This window comes from Puntigrus tetrazona, chromosome 13 (genome assembly GCF_018831695.1).
Source record: "Puntigrus tetrazona isolate hp1 chromosome 13, ASM1883169v1, whole genome shotgun sequence".
NCBI classification, from domain to species: domain Eukaryota; kingdom Metazoa; phylum Chordata; class Actinopteri; order Cypriniformes; family Cyprinidae; genus Puntigrus; species Puntigrus tetrazona.
In genome coordinates, this window is record NC_056711.1 from 17,231,686 (window position 1) to 17,254,406 (window position 22,721).

Genomic DNA, 22,721 nt, shown 5'->3' on the forward strand with positions numbered 1-22,721 from the left:
TCACACGTACAGCACCAACTGGCCTTAACTGCTATTTGAAACTGTGTCATAGATGGGGAGCGATCAAACATACACCAGAGGAACACAAGCTCGGACCCACACCATCAGCAGAAAACACATTACACGCACAAAAAAAACACACACAGATTTTAGCTCCATATATACAAGGGTTTAAAAAGCATTTGAAAAAGACCTACGTAGACTAGACTCATTTTATATACGGGGGTAGGGTAACGATAATAATATTCATCGGAGCTTTTCTTTCAGTCACGTTCGATTTGTCCATTGCTGTAATCTTCCAGGCTGTAAACTGACTGTGCGTTTCTCTGCCGTTAAAGATTACGGTGTCTTTTATCTTCTATAAAGCGACAGGAAAAAGTAACGAGTGGTAAAAAGCGACCCCATGTGTAAAGTCCTTTGAATCTTCTCTCAGCCGCCCACGTCCAGCCTGTCGGACACAGAACATCGAGCATATGTGGATGTTGATCAATGAGAAAGAAAGATATACTTATATTTTTCTTGTTGTTGTATTACGTTATTTTTATATTAATAAGAGGTTGCACGAAGATGACAACTAGAAATGTTCAATAAGAATCAATAAGAATTATATTCCAATTGATATGAAATATTTTATATATTGCATATAATACAAGGAATAAATATTCCTAAAATGGAACAGCATTTATTCAAACCAGAATATTTTGTGTTTTTCACATTTTAACTTTTTATTACTTGACCATATCCCTGCTATGGAAGCCATTTCCGCTACTGAATTTAAAAAAGGAAAAAGGTCATTGCTTTTTATCTTGTAATTCTGACTTTTTTTTGTGTAATATAAACACAAAGTCATAAAATATTAAAGGATATTCACTTGCAATTCTGAGAAATTAAGTGTGAGAAAAAAAGTCGCATTTACCTTCTTATTTATTTTTAATTATTATTATTCAGTGGCAGATTAGCATGTATAGCAATTGCACATTAAACAGTCATTTTAAAAAAAAATTTAAAAAATGAATATGATATACATTGCAATGTTAGAGTTGCGTGATATAAACACACAATTGCTAATTATAAACTCAAATTGAGGCTGCCGAATGCAAGTTTATGCAAGTACGGCATCAAAATGTCCGAGGGCCGAAAAACACGCCGCTTTAAAGAAACCAACGAGAAGGCTGAGCTTGACCGACAGTGGAACAAAATTAGCCCTATTATCAAGAAGAGAAAGAAGAGGAGGCCGATGGGGTGGATGTAAAACGGCCCAAATATTAAACTTCAAGAATCCTTCCAGCTGCATGATCCACATGTATAAACAGTAAATCATTTGTGTTGAATACAGTCATAGAGAAAGGATGTTAAGATGTTATATTATTTCTAATTTTTACTGTTAATCCTGTTTACGAACGCAAGTTTATATATTTTTCCAACCTGGTCTCATAAAAATACGTACCTCTGTGCACTTTTTGAGCAACACTTGTTTTTTATGCGCCATAAGAGTGCACCAAGGTATGTTTATGCCATGAGACCAGGTAGCTTTTTTATATCTTAAAATTATGACTTAATAACTTGAGTTTACAATACTTAGAATTATATTTCAGAATTATATTTCACACTTTTGAATTTATAACCCACAAATGAAAGTTTACATCTCAGGATTATGAGAAAAGAGTCAAAATCGCAAGTTTGTGTCATGAAATTCTGGCAATTGTGGCATAAAACAATTTTTTTCCTTTTATTTTTTTAATTCAGTGGCACAAACGGGCTTCAAATCAGTTTGGTTCTTAATTATAATCAGCTTCATTAATCAAACTAAATTTAGATTATTTTTTATTTGTAATGTGTAACAGTTGAAATGCTATACAGAAAAATACTATGGAACTGAATGTACAAATATTAATTAAGATCCAGTTTCTCAATTTCCAAGCTAATCTATAAGATCTCAGAGGTCCACTAACTCTGTGAGGTCTGTTAGATCTTTGTAAAAACCCCAACTATCAATCCCGCTCAGTTTAACCTCAAACATGCTGCCCGTGTAATGGATTCACACAGTCGAGTAAAGCTTTCGGATAAAGCAACGCTGTTGTGATTCTGCTTGATCCATCAGGCTTAGCGATGGTTGAGGCGCCTCATGCATCGATGCAAAGACGTACTTCCTTTTTCTCAGAGATTCTGTGGGAAAATGATGCTAATTTATCTCGGCAAGCCTCCGCAGTCACTCGATCCGCACGGCAAGAGTCAATGGAGGAACAAAGAGGAGATGAGAACAGAGCAAACAAACAGACAGCGCAGAAACATGGCTGTCTGCCGGACTTGTCAAGTGCTACTGTCCAGGACAGCCTGGATGGGTCTTTAGCATCGATTGATGGAGGCCAACTGGGGCCTGGGTGAGAGGTGAGGATCTGTTTACGTCTTCAAGTGTCAAATACGTGGCATTACTGAGTGAAATGAAAGAGACAACGGAGAGAGAGAGGAGAGAGGAGAGAGGCTAACAACTGTTTTTTCAAAGGAAAAAGAAGCAAAAATACCAGTTTTTCCCATTCTAGATGGCAAGTGAAAAGTGAGAGGTGAGGACAGATTCGACCAATATAAAATTTTCCCTATTTAATTTTTTCAAATGGTTCGTCCCACCTTCAAAAGGTTCGTCTTAAAATGAGCTTGTTTCATCATAACACTGGGAATAATTCTCATTCAGAAAACATGCATTTTGTTCATTAAACCGATTTAAAAAACACTAAAATGGAAAGCATTACATAATCTTTTATCTTTGAAGTTTGAGTGATTTGTCTAATTATTGGATAAGAATAACATCTTTTCATTTTACCTACCGTATTACAGCACAAAGAATGAAAGAGAAAAGCAGCATTTCCATCCTATTTCTTTATATACCAAAAACAAAATCTCACCAACATTTAAAAAAATTATTTGAAATAAAAACATAAAAATAAATAGAAAATGTAAAAATAAAATAATAATAATAATAATAATAATAATAATAATAATTAAAAAAAATATATATATATATATATATATATATATATATATATATATATATATATATATATATATATATATACATATATATATATATATAATATAAATAAATATTTTTAATGAGGTACAGTATGAGCAGAGTCTGAATGTTCTCTCTGTGTTGATGTTGGTTTCCTCTGGGTTTCTCTCACAATCCAGAGCAATACAGGACAGAACTGAAGGCTGCAAGTGTGTGTTAATATGAATGTGTGTGATGGACTGGTCGTCCTGACACAGGAAAGGCTACAGCCTCATGACCCTATGAAACAAGCTCTGGGGAAAATGTTTGGAATATATGGATGGATGTTCAGTACTGTGAAGTCCCTCTCTCTATCTGACACTCTTTCCCCACCAATGTGTCTTTCTTAATCCATGTTTCCAAACAAAATCATTCCAAAGCTCTCCATTTATCAAAAGATAATGAGAAAGGAAGAAAGAAAGATAGAAAGACAAACAGAAAGAAAACAAAAGAAAAAAATGAACATCTGAATCAGCTATCAGCTGAAATTGCATTTAGTTGTGTTTGGAATAATTATTATACATTATTATACAAAGATTTTATATTTAAAAATAATTCCTGCAGAAATTGATAGATTGCCATTGTTGAAAGCAGCGTGTTTGCGTCTGAAAATGTGCTGAAAATGAATAGTGTTTTTCAGGTTGTAGAATATAAATGACAAAAGTGTTCGTGAATTTTGAAAAATGTGGTTATTGCATGCATTTTGTCTGAAAGCAATGAAAAATGATTCCCAGTTTGATCCGCGTAGACTTCTATATCTCTGAGTGTGTGAACAGTTTTGAAAACGTGGCTTCAGTACTGAACAATGCTTATTAACAATTGAAAAAAACATAATGAATAAAATAAAAAAAATAAATTAAAACTGATTGAGAATGATACAAAATATAATTGTAAAAGCAGTAGTGCTAATACTAAAGTAAAACTGGGACGCAATAAGACTGGAAATGTAAAATGAGAAAATAAACAGTGACACGTTTATTTGTGACTTGTTTCAACTCTTAACTGTGCATGATTCATCAATTCATATTGCTGTAAATGTTTTCCTGATCTTCACCTAATGTAATAATGCTGTCAAGCAATGCAACAACTTTTTGTCTGCTGTGGTCCACATAGGTGAGGCCAAAGAATACTCATAAATAATAACACAGCCTATATTTCCTGATTCAATCAAATCCCAAAGGACAAAAAAACAGCCCTGTCCTACATCGTTTCCTACTGAATATTCAGTTTCACCTGGACATTTGTCCCATTATGAAAGTCAAATGCAATTTCTTGTTGTCTTTAAGCAGGGAAAGAATGGGGCTAAAATAATCTGACAGGACCAGGACCAATGAGCCCAGACTTAAGTGTGTCCCATTTACCTGCAAACTCTCTCTCTTCTTTTCTCACCGAATTACCTGTCTTCGTTTCCATCCTACTGCGTATGGTCTTCATCTTTTTCTGCCCTTCTCTCTCAGTTTTCTTCACTGTATAAATCTCCTCTTTTTTAGCCCTGCTCTTCAAGCTCTTTCAATTTGTCATTTTCTCTCTCCGGCATCTTTTCTCCTCTGTGATGAGCTGTAAAACGTCTCCTGGTCTGTGCAGCTGTTGTGCTGAGAGCTCAGCTCAGCAGAAACACAGGTCCGGAGTACAGCAGTAGAGCACGACTCAGCGCTTCCTCAATCACCCCCACCCCCCACAGACCCCTTAACACACACACACACACACACACACACAGACATAGCACACCTGCCAACTAGGACTGCACAAAATAACTAAAATCTAATATATATATATATATATATATATATATATATATATATATTACTCTAATTGGATTCAAAATTAATACAGTACATACATATTTACTAACAATGAGCAATAAACTGTTACAGTATGTATTCATCTTTGTTCATATGTAGTTAACAAAATAGAGCTGTCCATATTAGCACAGGTCCATTAATATTAATAGAGATTATTTTTTAAATATAATAATGGGTACACTATTTCGATAGTCCACTTTAGATACTATGTCAAATAATTCTAATTAAAATTCATTAAAGCACTAAAAGATATTAAGCAGACAGTCTAATAATACACTATTGACATGCAGTTACTTACTGTCAGGTCCATTTTTGTATGTTATTCCAATTTTTTCACGTATCTAACTAATGAGTCGCACGTGTGCCATTGAAAATATATTCACATGCACAACACACATCGTACAAACTCTCATGCACGCACCTGGAAGGGTCCGCTCGGATAGATCTCAGCATCTGCCTTCCTCCATTCGGGCCCCTGGTGTCCGGAGAGAGTCCAGACGGCCGAATCCACAATGGCGATGCTCTTCACCCTCATCAAAACATTGAGAGTACCTGCAGACACACAGAAAACAGTGGGGCTATAGACTGCGGACTATCACTCTGCAGTCTAGTCTGGCTATAAAAATGCAAATAGAAGCACAATGACAATTGAGAGCTGCGTAACATTTCAGACATCAAGCCTCAATCTACACATGTACAGCACGGAAAACAGTAGATGAGTTATTTGAGAACTTTCACAATCCCAATCAATCAGACTGGACTTCCGAAAGCTATTTTTTTATATGCAATAGATAAAATTCTGTCCTACATAAAACAATTAGTGGCATGTTCTTTTACCACCTCAGAAAAACAAGTGTGTGGGATTCAATTACTTGATATCAAGGTCCATTAGGATCAGTGAATTAGGGCAAACAGAGGATTTGACAAATTATGACAGATCATTGCTTCTGCTTTAATAAGACCCCTTTGACCCGCCGCTGGTCGGAGTAGATTAGCATTTCTCTGAGGGATCGCACAAAGCCTGCCTTTATGACTGCGACAAATAAGGTCGAAGGACAACTGATTTTTCAAAGTTGAAAGCAAAAATTAAAAAGTTAAAAAGTTGAGTTTTTTTGCAGAATGCACTGCCATAGTTTGAAATATTCAATGAAATCAAATTTCAATAAAATCTACAAACAAATCTATAAACGAATTTTATTTTCAGGCTTTGAAAGTTTAGCATTATACATTCGAGCATATGTGAGACCTGTTGAATGTTTGAAAAGTTAAAACTCTCAAACTCATTGCCACAGTGTTTATAATACCTGTTTAGAAAATGACAAAATGTTTTAGATCTGCTAAAACTGCTTGTCTGGACAATCAAGAAGTGACATCATGATAAATTGAACTATATTCATAAGGCGGTCTGTGGGACTGACGTCATAGATCAGCTCCAGAAACACAGCTTTCAGCACAACAAAGCAGAGGCATCTTACAAACAAACACTGTGACTATGTGAGGTTTAGAGCACTTATTATGAATGTCAGCGTTGAAATCTGTCACAGACACTGAACACAAACACACACACACACACACACTCAGATGATGGAAGGCAGTGAGGCCAAGTGGCACCTTTATGACTCATGCATTAAATTATTACTCTGACTTTGTGCTTAAGGGAAACCAATATATAATTCAGTTGCACTTTGGAACAGAGAGAGAGAGAGAGAGAGAGAGAGAGAGAGAGAGAGAGAGAGAGAGAGAGAGAAAGAGAGCTTTTGTAGTGCCTCAAATGAACCATTGGCTCCAAACAACAATAACACACACACACACACACACACACACATATATATACATATTCACTAATGTATTAAAACTTTCTCCCACAGAGTTTACACACCGCTCATCCCGTGCTCACACAGAAGATAAAAGCAGACGAGTCCAGCCGACTAACCAGGCTTCACATCTTTACTTATTCAGGACCGGCAGATATAAATGAATAACACAGCAGCACACAGCAACATTAACAAAGCAAACAGATGGTACTGTGACAAAGTGGCTCGCTCGAAGTACAAAACGCATCCTAATAAACTCGTCTAAAGCTGTCTGAACAATATCAGCAGAAACTGACCACCAGCGCATCAATCCACACACAGCTACATAACTTACACGGCTCATTCTTATTTAAAGCTGATCTTGCTTTCTATATAAACTTTCATTGCATTGCAACACTGGCATTTTCAACAACTGAACGTCTTGATGTGTCATTGACCAATGGCGGGAAGTCACTTATGCTCAACATGGCTGAATTTATTCGAATTTACTACACGAAAAACGCAGAAAAAATTTTAAAAGCTAATTTTTAATCATTACTCCAGTCTTCGGTGTGGCGTGATCCTAATATACTCATTTCCTGAATGAGAAACAAATGTCTTCATGTTAAAAGCAGTTGGTAAAAATGGCGTTTGCTTAAAATAGATTTTCAGCTAACTTTTAAACAGTAGTGTATCATTTATTGACTTTCCACAATCCATGTAGTTTTAATTTTACTGTAATTTTAATTTTACTGAAATCCATGCATTACTACTATTAATGTACTTACATTTACATTGATTAATTTAGACAAAAAGAAACACATAAGGAACATCTTACGTTCTACATGTAAAGTTTAATTTTTACTACCTCTAGCTCACACTAAATTTTTAGTAGCAATATAAATGGTTAATTTTGAGCTAGAAAGCTATTTGTAGCGTACAAGGTCAAAGTTCATACACGAATAATCTCATTATAACACTAAATATACCTTATAACGTCAACAACAATCTGAAGTATACTGTATTAATACACATCGCTGCATCGCTGTGCCACGACCATTTTCTCTGTTGTTTTTTAAAAAGGAAAAGTCACTCTAATGGAGTCAGCATGTGTCATTACTGTACAGATATTACAACAATCAAAGCAATTTGAGGAAAATCAGGAGCGGCGTGTTGTATCAGAATCTCGCCATTAGCTCGCTGCCCAGACTAAAAGAGCCTGCCACGTTTCAATGACCCCAATCACGCTGAAGAGCCGCTTGCCGCCTGATAAACAAACACAAATTGTGTGCTGGTGCATCTTTAAGGTGATTACACACACTCGACTCGTAAACCGTTGCGAACAATGAGCCAGGCACTTAAAAATCACCCTTATGAGAAGACCTTTGAAAATAAACAGCTCGCCAACCCTTAGAAACACAATCGCGTCCGTGCATGTAAAGGCAGGCAGTAGTAAAGGCCTAAGGCTTTAAACGGACCCCTGCTCTGCCGGAGCGCGACAGCAGCGGAGGCCCTTGGCTAACCTTGACACAGGACAAACACATACACACACTCATTCATCTCTGTAATCGGGGGCTGAGCGGGAAAGCTGGGCGGTTTTAAAGCACACGCTTTTTCTGTGCTGTTTGTTTTCATGAAAGCGTTTTACGGTAATTTACGTTAAAGGGTCACGAAATCCCCTGCTTCAGCACTGGTTAGTTTTAAAAAATGGCGTAAAAAAGAAGTGAGCGCGGTGTGGGAAAGAGGAAACGACGGACAACACAAACGGCGTTCGGTTTCATTTCGCTCCCATCGAGTTAAAAACACAAATGCTGCACATCTAATAACTCTTAAGGCTTATTTTGTGGCGTTTATGTAAGCGTTTGGACGGGCGGTAAATGAATCATTCGCTTGGTGCTGAACTCTTATTACAAAACAAAAACAAACACTCTCCCTCGATCCTTGAACATTTCTCTCAGTTAATGTGTGCAATCTCACAGTCTGAAGTATCTGTCAAAGCAAATCAACACATGCAACACATTAAGTCAAGTTCCTTCTCATAGGATAACACAGAGCGATTAATAATTTAACAGACACCGATGCATAATTGATGTACTATAGTCCTTTGCCATATCACAAATTGTGACGTCGACGCGATGTAGATTTTGAACCTGGAAGATGAAAATAGCGCAAAAAAAGGTTTTAATTAATCAGTAAGGATGCTAACATTGTCTTTAGTGATGTGCAACACAAACACCTCTGCTAAAATGTCAGAAAAAAGGCTTTTTAATGAGTCTTTAAACGGAATGAAGATTTCAAGGTAACATTACTTTAGTTTAGTTTCAGTTTAAACAGCAATTAATGGTATTATTGTTAACTAAAACTGTTAAAATATCTTTATACTTTCATTAAACATTAAAGGCAGGTGCCAAGGCAGAGTAAGTTAAGTTGATAACTTATCATAAAAAAAAACTAAACATTTATAATAATAAAAAAACTATTCATTTAATTATTTAAAAATCTTTAAAAAAGTTATACTTTCACTAAATACTGCCAATAGTTGTCAATATATTGTCGGGTTCCTAACACTAATAAAACTAGCAAAAACAAACAACAAAATTATTAAAACTTGCATTAAAATGAAAATGTAAAAAATATATATTAAATTAAAAAAACAAATTAATTAAATACAATTATTATTAATAATAATACTATTGCCAGACTTGTCCTGTTTTCCTGTGTTTCTAGTGTTAAAGTGTGTTCTGCCCTGTGTTTCCTGTCCGGTCTGCTTGTTACGTCGCGTGCGATACCAGTGTTCAATGTAGTAAAGAAAGTTTCAACGATTCGCTGCATCTCCATCGTCATCCCCTCAGTGAATACGTGACAACTACATTAATCATACTGAAATAACAGCGCTTGAAAGCGCCTAGCTGTACATTATCCCTTACAGATTTGACAGAAGGACGCAATTAACCAATCAGAGTCAAGTATTCCTGAGAGCTGGAAGACAATGTATACATTCAACAATTAGTCTGAACAAACAAGCCATTCATTGTGCCATATAAGTGCATGCATCGCTAAGCAAGGACCGGCTAAACATCTTGTGAAGCGCCTGTCATCCGCTAACAGCAGCAGGTCACACTCAGATGCTGTAATGAGTGAAGGATCTAATGGACTGACTGCTGCTGTGATTGACTTCTGCTCTAATGGATCCACTGGCTGCTGAACTCCTTTGTAATGAACTTCAAGCCTAATAAACTTGCGGTCTAATAGAACATGCTATTCCGTTGCTCCTGATGAAAAATCGAACAGACTACTGCAATTGTAGAGGGTGATCGCCTAGTCTTTGCAGAGTGGAGAGGAAGGCCAATGACACCAAAAAAGACACCGTCAAATCAAAATGGGCAATTCAAGTGACACGTTATTAGGGCTGCATGTTAATCTAATTTATTGTCCTAATAGAGCTTTATCATAATCCCTGACCAATTATTCAAAGTCAAATAAATGAAGACAAAAAAAGGAAATAATAATATTTATGTTAGTAATAATCTTATATTAATAAACATAACAACTAAACAGGCTTCATTTAAATACAAAAAAAAATCTAAACAAGATAAAGACGAAATTTTTGTTGTTACAAAACGTAATAACTAAAAACTGTTCAATTAAAATACAACAGACAAATAAATAATAAGAGGAAATTAATATTATTTAATTATTGTTGTTATTATTATTATTACACAATGACTAAAATATATTAAAATAAAAATACAGTAGATATAAAAAAATAAAAAAGAAAATAAAATTATATTCATTATTATTATTATTATTATTATTATTATTATTAAAAAATAATAGCTAAAGACAATTAATTTAAATACAAAAATATAATAGATTTAACCAAAAATACAAATAAGAGGAACTACTAAAACTATATTAAAACAAAACAGTTAAAACAAGCATACAAAGTGGAGCTCAACCCTAAAAACACAGCGAAGCAACAGCAGTAAAATGCAAGAAGCGTTTTATTTAAAAAAGAGGCAAACTGCGTGACACAGAAATTCTGATGCTAATTAACATCAAATAAAAACAGCACACAGAAACCCAATGATCAAGCCATCAAAAACAGCGCAAATACATGTCTCCTCCCTCTAGTCAGATAAAGCCATCCAGAAATATAGAGAGCGAACGTCTCTGTCTCTCTACTAGTAAAGATTTATTGATCCAGTGTGGTAATGCGAAGCTCTTCCTGAAACAGAGACAAGCCTCCAGATAACCGAATATACTCCAAACACACACAGACGTTAAACGCTATACATTCTGTGCTAAAAATCTGTGTTGTTGTCTGCTTTTATACACATGTTCCACTTTCTAAGGAAGAGTGAGAAGCCCGTAAATAGCGCAAGGCTAAAGTGTCAATGTGCTGATGTAGCTCTTGTTGAATGCAGTGCCGGTGTGGCATAACCAACGCAGAGCTAATCTCTTCGAATGCTAATTGGGATGTAATCAAATCTAACGCAAGCACACTGGCGCAAATAAAAGTCTAAACTCTCATTCTGCTAATGAGGTTGTAATTTACGGCCGGCGTTGAGCGGCTAACGCAGTCCTACACATTAAGGTTGCTAACAGGGACGTCTGTCTCTCAGTAGGGCGTCTTGTGTAATGAGAGTCGAGCCAGCTGTGCCTCCCTCTCAGTTTAGCATCTGTGCCCACAGTGCCGCCCACATGCCAATGCACAGACTAATGATTAGCAGATTAGCGTACACAGGCCATAATCAGCAGAAATCACGCCAACGTTCAAGGCTATAGCAGATCGCTGCCACCAGCTACGTGTAGGACAGATCCAGATCCTGGTCGAGCTGGTTAGCTAGTCTTTTCTGATACCAGGTGATACCAGACCAGCAAACCATCTTACACAGCCCTGATATAAATAAAAGCATATGCAAAAATAACAAACATCACACTTCATTTGTGGTAGCATGTTGCTAAGCTACTGGAAGGCTGAAATACATACACACAAAAGCATTGGACAAAATATGAACTTTAATCCTATTAAACTGCTTTGAGTTTTTGCTTAAGAATGATTATTTTTATGTTTTATTTAGTATAAATAATTGAAGTGAATTGATCTAAATAATTTATTCAATAACAGCCGCTATCTAGACGAGATTGGGTGAAGTTGTGAATTAAATATTTTACACAAACACACCAAAAATATAAAAAATTTAACTTTTGATAAATTATTTTTATCAATTAAAATGAAGCTGAAATATGAAAATGTAACAGATTAGAAAGAAAGAACATACAAATTAGACACTTTCTGAAATAATATTTATACTAAAATACTTCAATTATTGAAATTAATCAATTATTTATTTTTTTTGTTTAATCTGTATTGTATAAAGCTCTATATAAAATAAACCTGACTTGAATTGACTCTGAAATGCTCACCCAGTATTTCAGATGGATATTGTTCAAATGAGCTCTTAACGGTGCATTATGGGATTGCCGTTTACATGCTTTTACATTGAGAATGAGCCCACCTATGGGTGAGTTCATACCCGGTGTCTTTTTTGAAAACAGTGTTTTTTTCAATCAAATAAATTGCCGGCGTTTTGATCACAAATAGGAGCCGAGGGCATCTTTTGTTGCTATAACAACAGCTGCAACAGTAGCCTAGCGCTGTGTGCTGCAGAACCGACAGAGTAAAAAACTAATTTAAGAAAATTTGTGTTTCTTGCTTCAACTTTTAAAGTTAATCGGTTCACAATGACGTTTGTGGGTATGCAACATTACATTTACATTCAGTCATTTTGCAGACGCTTTTATCCCCGACACTGTACGGGAAAGAAAAGAGTATGCTGCTTTCTTACAACAATTTACTCCCAGAGCTCCGGTTGCCATATTTTACACTAGATAGCGTTTTGTGCTCATATCATACAACTCCTTGTGCTCTACGAAACAACATTTTTCTTGTTGATTTTGTTGTTATGGCAACGACTCGCCACTTGATTGTCATTGGTCAGCTGGCAAAAAAGTTTAAGGCGCGTTTATAATTGTAAAACAGATGCTGGCAGCTTCAAAAAAATACAAGTGTGTCCAGCGTCCAATATCTTTCGGAACACACTTCATCTAATCTGATGCCACCCAACCTGATTTAGCACACAAGTAAACGAAAGGTCACAGGAAGTAGATTACAGTAGCACTACAATACACTAAGAGCAAATAGAAACACAGCTAAACCGCCCACTCTCATTTTAAAGCAGACAGAGACATATATGATGGCTTAGAGAGCTTTAGCAGACAGCTTGAGTATGAGGTTATGTGCATGTGCACCCTAGGGTGATTTTGATCATGATTAATGCGGTTCGCCTTTCAATTTTAATTTTCATTAAGGACCTGCTGTCCTCTCCGACTCCTAAATAGCAATGGAATTAATAAAACATGTCCTTTGAAATATACAGTGCAGGCCTGCAGCAGGGAATCCAAAATGCCTTTGGAAAGACGAACAGATTGAAGCGTGTAGTGTTTTTCACCAGACGCCCCCCCAACCCCCAACGCAAGCCCAGCCCGTGTCATGAGTGGCAACTGGCAAATAATTAGACGGCCTCGTCTCATTAGAACAGGAGACAGCACACAGGTAAAGAGAACGAGGTGGAGGGAAAGCAAAGCAGACAGACAGCCAGAGAGGGAGAAGCACAATTTATGAGCCGTTAATGGGCTGATAAAGTTTGAAGAGAGAGTGCGGATAAAAAGCGAGGGGAAACAGGAAGTTAGGTTACTTTATTTGTCAAGCTGAAAAATAAGAAAACAACAGCAGCAGAAAAAAAAATAAAAACACTTTTGGTCTGCTGTCGAAACTTTTTGGTTGGAGGAGTTTTGCGTGATAAAGTCCTTACATTAATGAGCAATTAAAGTCTGCGCGTGCGAGTGTGTGCTATAACAGGTGGTTGCCAGATAGTCACAGATCTTTGAACCCAATCAGAAACGACCATAAATCACTTCGCGGTGCATTTTTAGAACAACATTATTTACTGCGTTTATGAGTCATTTATGCCTTTGAGGTCCCAAAAGAGAGCTTTTGTCAGATTTAGCTCGTTTCTGGGGACATTTTTGTCCTCAAACTATAGTAAATCCCTGCCACCCACACGTATATGGCATCCTGCGTAAACAAACGCATTTCACACAAGGGTTCTGCTCCTAAACATAGTCTGCTGCCTAATTAGAAATGTAATTTTAAGTGCAACTGTGTTACTTGCATGGGTTTGCTTTTTAAAGGGATAGCCCATCCATTTTAAAGACACATAAAAATTCTGACACTGTTTATTCACAACTAATATGGCTGTGGGACACTAAATGAAGTATTTGAAGAATGCTGGTAACTAAAAGGTTTTGGTTACCATTTACTTTAAATGTATGGACGGAAAACACAGTGGACGTCTGTTTGGTATCTTATTTTGTGATAAATCCAAGCCATACAGGTTTGGAGTAAACGGTGAGTAAAATACCTACTTTTGGTTGAATCCTGAGTGGCCGTTCACACAGGATGTGTTCTTGCATTGAAAAGCAGCTAAACACAGCGCAGAGGAATGGACTACAAGCTCTCAAGGCACATTTTTAAAAGATAAACTTGATTTAACCTGACATGAAGTGACAACAGTCACAGATGCCCACTTAGCGCATGTTGCCATTAAACAACAATGAAAACGTCGCGCAGACGGATGCTAGAGCATGTCCTGTGTGAAAGGCCCCTAAGGCAGCATCGCATGTTTCCTTAACATAGGAGAAGATACCATAATGCATTGTGACGAGTGGAAAAAATCCACCAAAGATGGAAGATGAGGCAAGAGGAATCCTTTTGACTACAAGTATGTACTTATACTATATAATACGCCGCTTTTCACTCAACACTGGAAAGTGTATACTGTACATTATCGATCCAAACTTTGGAGTTGTTACGGCGACGAAATCTCTTATGTTCATCAACACTGCGATTTATTTTATTTTTTTATCAAAAATTGTAATGTTGTGAAATATTATTCCAGTTTAAAACAACATTTTTTCTTTTATTATCATGAAATACGCCGACCTGGTGCTCAAAAATATTTCTTCATTTTATCAATGTTAAAATAAGTATTACGTATTATTATAGTTTCTACAACCAAGATTCTTTCATAGCATGTTTGGACAGAATTGGTTTAAAAAATTTAATAATTTGTAACATTTTAAATGCATTTACTGTCACTTTTGATCAATTTAATTTACTTCAAACCTTTCAATGGTAGTGTTTATAAAATAGTTAATTTAATTGACTATTGTATCCAACTTTTTTTGTTTGTTTGCTTACTTTGTACTTTTTTTGTTGTTTTAATTACTACATAATGTGCTTGACCAGCTTAAAAGTGGCAGGAAGAAACACACACAAGACTGTTGGGAGCTAAGAGAATAGACAGATGTCACTTTGAAACAAACCTTAATGTTTTAACAGTCACGATAAATAAGTAATGGATGTGTGGATGACATCACTTCTCTCTCTTACTATCTCTCTCTGACTGTCTGTGTCCTTCATTGTCTTTGACCTTCTAGTGAACGCTACTCATAAAGCACCGTACTTTCCCTGACAGATTCAGCCCAATGCTGCAGCAGAGGAGGACACTTTCAGACAAACCGAACCACAGATAGAAGCGTGTACACAGATTTCTCAGCACGGATTTCTCAGGGAAAAAAATATCAACAAGCCTCCAACCTGTCATATAGACTATTTTCCACTATTCAATCAGTTCTCTGCAGTAAAACGTCATCTAACCGAAGTAAAACTTTCTAAATCAGAGAGCGTGAATTCAAATCAGGCTCACCAATGTGTTTTCCGTTCATGTGGTAGTAGAAGGAGACACAATAGGGGGTTCTGGTGGTCCCTGTTGGTCCTCTGGCCGCCGTAACATTGTACAATGGAGAGAGAAGACGAGCTCGATCCCCGGCTTGACGCGGCCTTGACGTCTCGATGTACATGTAGTAACCTGTATTGTAGATGGAAAGAATAAAATCAAGTTATCACAAGGTCTTTCAAAGGGCAGAAGATTACACACATACACACACACACAAAATAATAATACAGAAAAAATTAATTAAAAAATCATAAAAAAAATTGGCCAGACAGTCATACTTTGTGTTTAAGAAATAAAAGCTCATGTGGTTTTACAAATATGCTTTTGTGGTGCACGATTTCATGAATGCAGGAGTATCTTTCTAGAGTTTCTGTGCAGTTTATTCTCTCTCAACTTTATTGCCAATATTCTCTATGAATAGATTTGTGAAAAATGATTCTATAAAATACATTTTAAATTAATAAAAAAAGTGTTTTCTTTGGATTCGCTTCGCTTCTCGAAACTCCGGCTGTTTGATAATACCTAGAATATCAAAATCGACTGCGGGCGGCAGATCCTTTTCCTATTTGGCCCTCGAAGTCCGGAACAATCTCCCTAACACTGTTCGGGAAGCAGACACACTCTGTCAGTTTAAAACTAGATCAAAGACACTTTTTTTTTTTAACCTAGCCTAAACATAACACACTAATACGCTGCTGTTATTCAAATCCGTTAAAGCATTGTTGGGCTGCATTAATAAGATCAGACGTAACCGGGAACACTTCCCATAACATAAAATGTACTCATTACATTGTAAAAAGAATGGCATCTATGCTAATATTAGTCTGTTTTTTTCCTTATTCTGTTTCTCAGTTCGTATCTAGATCAGATGGTGGATCAGCACGTAGATGAGCCCCATGAACAGATCACTGGAACCAGACACACACACACACACAATCTGACATAGCTGCGTTTAAAATTGAAGTGCTGGGTGTCCGGTCAGAGAAGAACTGGTCCCCAACTGAGCCTGGTTTCTCCCAAGGTTTTTTTTCTCCATTCTGTCTCGGATGAGGTTTTGGTTCCTTGAAACTATCTCCTATGGCTTGCTTAATTAGGGACACTTAATTTCTAGCGATTCTAATTCATTTAATTAAGTGATTACAAGGACTAACTCTGCATTTAATAAAAAAATTGTTTAATCTTGTTATTATACATTACTATCACTCTATTCTCCTATTTGATACTGTTCAGTGCTGTGATACAATCTGTATTGTTAAAAGCGCTGTATTAAAAAATGAATTCTAATAATATGCAGGAAAAAAAATCCACTTTGGTGTATATTTTTACCTTCTTTTGTCCCACTCCTGTCTGTATCCGGTCCTGTATTGACCGATCGTTTGGGGTTCTGTGTGAGATGGTTCTGTCTGGTCCAGTCAAACACATCGCTGCGGTCTTGAGTGAACCCACATATCCTAATGTCCTCAAACCCACACACATGATCTACACACAAAAACAAAAACGTTCATAAATGCAAGAATAAGTGATTTATGTATTTCCAGATGGTTATTCTCGCAGAATAAACCCTGACAGAGCGATCAGGAGCCCGCTAATTGCACAGTAATTGCAAATAAGTAAATAATTAAACAGAAAATATTGAGTTGAAATATTTTATTAGCTCTATAAACGCAAAGCTTCTGCAAAGAAAAACTGTTACACAGCTTTCTAAAATATAAATAAAGACATAGCATGTTATTAGAGAAGAAAGTGTTTTAAAACCGGTTTATTTTATGAAATCTATTACTAACACTTCAACAATATTACCACAGGCCTAAGATTAATACTGAAGTCTCCCGGCGTAATTTAACAATAAATACAGTTGATAACTAAGGCACAAGATGATAACAGTTGTCTTAATGAAATGAATGAACGCAGCAGTGTGATACGAGACACATGAAAGCGAAGGCCTCTAATATCCTGACATGTTATTTGCTACTGCTAAAGAAGACGGTTGTTAGTGTTCCAGAGAATTGTGTAGTAATAAGTAATACAAATGTGTTAAAGCACTATTTATTATCATTGTTGAAAGGGGCTTTATAGCAGTAAAAGGGTCTCAAGTGACCTTGAAATTAACTATATACTTACAGCGATTTTTCCTTCAAACTATGCTCTTATTCTTTCACCATGTGTGAATTTTGAAGTTTTCCACATGCTGTGAGCCCTCAATCACTTGTTATGTTATTTTATAAAAGGTAATAGTTCCTTGAATTGTATAACACTGCAAAAGAAGCGCACTTTATAAGTGCGTTTGCTTGCGATAAACTTTAAAGACTCTGAGAGCCTCTTTCTCTGGCCTATTTGAATGGCAGCAGGAGGACATTAATTCAATTTAGGTCAAATATTGTCCGGTAAGTTGCATTGAAAATGGAAGATCTTAAAGGAAGTGAGCGGCTAGCGGTAGCGCAGGAATGCATCTATCTCCATTTAGCATGGCTAAGCATCCACACCTGCGTTTTCGTACTTGCGTGAAGTACGTTTCTGGCCTAATACTGATGAGCAGATCTGAGGAGGTCTGCAGGCTTTCTCAGGCATGTTTAATGTAAGGAGGCCTCTCGACAGGTTCCTCTGGAGTACTGGAGTACTCTCAGCATATTGCAGCGTTCACAGCGATTACCCTCATTTAACAAACACAGAATACAGAATACTGTAGTTAGTCACCCAGAACGTCTCCATTCACACTTTAAATGGCTGATTAACTCATTTTCCAAGTGTGAGAGGAGACAGAGCGATTGAATGGAGAAGAATGCACGATTTCCGAGTTGTGGTTTGAAATCACCATTTTCTTCCCTCCGCATGCATTCGGCTCTTCAATTTACTCTGCTGATCTCCAGTCTGTTTTAATTTATGTTTTTTTTTTCTCTTTGGCAAAGCCCTGCGCTTACGCTGCCAGGAGAACTGTGTTGAATTTAATTGGGAAGAACTGAAAGGCAGGGCAAGCGTGAGATGGGAGGACGGTTCAGAGGAGAGAGAAAGACAACATGCACAAAACCATCACCAAAAGAAAAAGTACAGCACTGTCTCACCTGAAGGTCTTGGGTAAGTGTAGGCTGCAAGACAAAAAGAAATGAGAAAAAAAAATGACTTTGGGGCCTTCTCGTGGATCTATTAACACAACAAATGAGATCAATGTCTACACATCAAACAAGGCGGGGAGATACCAAACTCTACAGAGAAAACTTCAAATGTTTACCTAAAAAATGTATATATACTGTGTTTATTCATGTATCTGCTCTAAAATAGCATTTAATGTTATTTTTTAGAACTTAATTGTTCATGTATTATTTTTAAACAAAATAAATTAACCCAAAATGTTTCAAATAGGAAGAAGTTTCAATGTAAGTGGTAAAATATGTTGGAAAGAAAGAAGAATAAAAAGAAAAATGAAGGAAAGAATAAAAAAGAAGGAAAGAAAGACATCATTTTCACTTAATGAACACAATAAATAATTTTCCATTATAAAAACAACATAATATATACTGCATAAAATAGCCTAATTAATAATAAAGCCATAAAATACAAAATATTTCAATACAACAGAATAAAATATATAAAAAAATATATATTTAAAAAAATAGCACTTACTTACATATTGAAATATATCTTTCAAAATATTTAATAACAGAAATATATTATTATTATTATTATTATTATAGAAGTAAATAACATTTCACATATTACCAAATACTGTAAATAAATGATTCATACATTTACATAAAATTAGTATTATCAATAAATTAAAGACCGAAACAAACTTTTTCTGTATCGCCTTGACATCAGAGAAGAAGGGCTTCACGTCAGCAGCCCATTTATTCTAGAAGTTGGCCATTTTTTAGAGTTTGGTCCGGTTAGAGTAATGCTGAGATTGGGAGTTGAAGATTGAAAGACTATCCAATGGGATTAGATTCTATCAGCACTTTCTGAGATCCAGACTCAGCTCTGGTGCTGAAACCGCTGGCCTGTTCTGTAGCCATCAGCAAACTCTCCACACGATGACTGCCACACGTTTGACATCTCAATTTACCATAATCCCAAAAGCGAAACCTCACATTTGAAATGCATGACCTCTGTTGATGGGAATCATGAGGATTTTAACAATTCTGACTCCCTTTCCACAACTAGCCCAGCTATGCTTTGCGTTTGCCCATATAGAATAAAAATACCTAAATTCATCAAAAAATGTTATACTGCCTACCTCAAAGAATAACTTTAAGATAAAAAATAAACGGATGGGAGTAGCCGGTTGGTGTGTAACTGGAAGGTGACTTACGCTCGGAGTACTGGATGCTGCGCGTCACTGTGTTCCCGGTGCCGAAGCTGGTTATGGGAGTGAGGCTGACCTCATACGACAGAGGAATACGTAAGTCCGTCAGCGTGTAAGACATCAGCACACCTTTCACCGGCTCTTTAGTGGTGATCTGTTTGGACAAAATCGTCTGTCGGTTCTGCAAACACACAAGAGAGAAGAAGGTTTAATGGCTTAATCAAGCTGTGATCAGGGTTAAACAAGGTCTGAATAAATGACTAAATACATTTCATTTACATATGAAATCATATACACTACCGTTTAAGCTGTTTACATTTCTGAAAGTCTGTGAAGATCAAGGCTGCATTTATTTAATAAGAAATACAGCAAACATAGTGACATTGCAAAATAGCATTGCACTTTAAATATGTTTAAATTATTGCAACTGAAGTATTACTGCAATTTAAATGTAATAATAACATTGCTATACACACATATGTATATTATATATATATGTATATTATATACATATATATATATATATATATACATATATATATATATATATATATATATATACATATATATATATATATATATATATATATATATATATATATATATATATATATATATATATATATATATATATATATATATATATATATATATATATATATATATGTGTGTGTGTGTGTGTGGGACTCTGTGTGTGTGTGTGTGTGTGTGTGTATATATATATATATATATATATATATATATAAATATACATATACATGTGTTTGTAATTTAATAAATTAAATGAAAGTTAGAATTTAATGCCAAACAAAAGTTTTAAATGTTTTTAAAAACATCCTAGCAAGATACAACTATTAAAATATTTAAAATATTAAGAAAATGGCCTTTAAAGTGGTCCAAAAAACGATTTTTGCAGTGCATATTAATAATAAAAAAAAGGTTTTGATATATTTAGGCTTTATATCAAATACGTTTTGATATCTTTATGAAACATGATATTCAATTAATATCATATTGATTTTTGGCATAAAATGATCCAGGGCAACATATGCATCAAATATGTATATTACTTCATTTTACACTTCCACCTTTTTTTCTTTTAAATATTGTTTTCTATCTTTATATCTCATGTGTTTCTATCTGTGTACAACATTTGAATAATTTATACTTCGCTTAAAAAAACTTGCAATTATAGTCACTTAAATAAATCATTAAGCTCTATTATTTATGGAACAATAATGATACAACACTGCCAAATGTAGCCCTACTATTATTCCTCAACCGGCTTTCAACAGAATCATCCAACAATAATGAAACGCACGTAGTTTTGTCTCATTAGATCTGACATAGAACAGGAAAAAGAGGAAGACCTCACGCACACAGTCACTCGCTCTTCTGACCACAGATCTTTTCACCGTAAGAAGAGAAAATTTACGCTGGAAAGTGGTTGCGTCACACGCAGAGTTGTACATCTCTAACCTCCACAGAAGCACAGAAAGGCCTCAGTGCAGTGATTTGCTGAGTGCAAGGTCAGCTGCTATCCAGCCGCCCGCTGTAAGAAGGTTCAGAAGTCTTTCCTCAGGCGCAACAGCGGTGTGCTGACTAAGAACGCTTGGTGAAACAGATCAACTTGTCATCCTCTGCTTTGAGGTACTTTGCTTTCCCATGGGACATCTCGCGACGCTTCTGAGTTCTGCTGGCTTTGAGACGTTTCTGAAGAGACTTTAGCGAAAGCTTAGCATTTTGCGTGCGTGTGTTTATTTATGTATGAGCTGTGTGATTTTACCATGAAATTGCGTTTCTTTACTTGTAAAACAGAACATGATGCGGTTTTGTATTTCCAAACAGTTGTGGTTGAGGCAATGCAAACTTTTGCACATCCGCAAAACTTGATTTTTTGTTGTAGACAAACTGCGCTCTCATTGTTGACTCACGAAGAGCTGTAGCAGCCAGGTTGAAATGTTCACGATTACAGCTACATGAACAATACTGCACACAGTTTAACAGAGGCGCCATCTTGATTTGCTCTATATATTTTATCACACTATTACAACCCATATTACTGAGGGGAAAAAATCCGGGCCAAAATGTATAAAAGACATATCCTTCATATATGCTGTAAAATGCATATATCATTTGTTTAAATCTTCTATAGGACAATACATTATATTTAGAAAGTATATTTTAGTAGTTTATTTAAACCTTCAAAGTATATATATAAAAAAATTATAATAGCAAAACTCTTTAAAAAGTGTTTTAATGAATTATATTTTGAACGACATAAATCTATTTAGATAGAAAATATATTATAAATGATGAGAATGTTGTCCAAGATGATGTTATTTTTGAAAATTTTGAATTTTCCTTATATATTGACATTTAAAGTTTATATGTGTGTGTTTGTGTGTGTGTGTGTGTGTGTGTGTGTGTGTGTAAAGAGTTCATTTTCAAAAACAGCAATTCTCAGGAAACATGTTTTTTCATTGTGCATTCCAATTAATCTCAATCAAACTGCAGTCGGGTTGTTTTGACTAGGTTAAAAAAATTACTTTAAAAAACAGCTAACTGCCATAATAAAAACACAACATAATAAAAAAGATTTTTTTAAAGCAAAAAAACCCAGAGTTGTCTGTTTCTGCAAATAAACTCTTCATTATATATACATGTACATTTCAAAATATATATTAGCAATATATTTGGCCATTTCAAATAGATTAAAAATGTTTTGTTTTTTTTCATATGGAAAATGACCATATATATTGCTAATAGATAAGCATCATATGTACTGCTAATAGAAATGCTTTTGATTTCTTCCATTCTTTCAAACAAACAGTTTGCGGTTCTATTTGGTCCCGCAAATACCTTCACTGATAATATCTCATACTATTAGCTGTACATTATTAGATGAGAGGAATGTGC

General features: G+C 35.6%; 1 protein-coding gene across 1 annotated transcript in view; it reads right to left on the reverse strand.

Annotated features, from left to right (window-relative positions):
* The window catches only part of LOC122356833 (MAM domain-containing glycosylphosphatidylinositol anchor protein 1), a 152,917-nt gene that overhangs the window by 18,753 nt on the left and 111,443 nt on the right, over positions 1-22,721 (reverse strand). The window contains exons 12-16 of the mRNA XM_043255906.1: positions 19,809-19,983; positions 18,565-18,588; positions 16,832-16,984; positions 15,476-15,637; positions 5,270-5,400 (exon numbers count right to left, since the gene is read on the reverse strand). Coding sequence (XP_043111841.1) covers positions 5,270-5,400; positions 15,476-15,637; positions 16,832-16,984; positions 18,565-18,588; positions 19,809-19,983 — 645 coding nt within the window. The remainder of the gene's footprint in view (positions 1-5,269; positions 5,401-15,475; positions 15,638-16,831; positions 16,985-18,564; positions 18,589-19,808; positions 19,984-22,721) is intronic.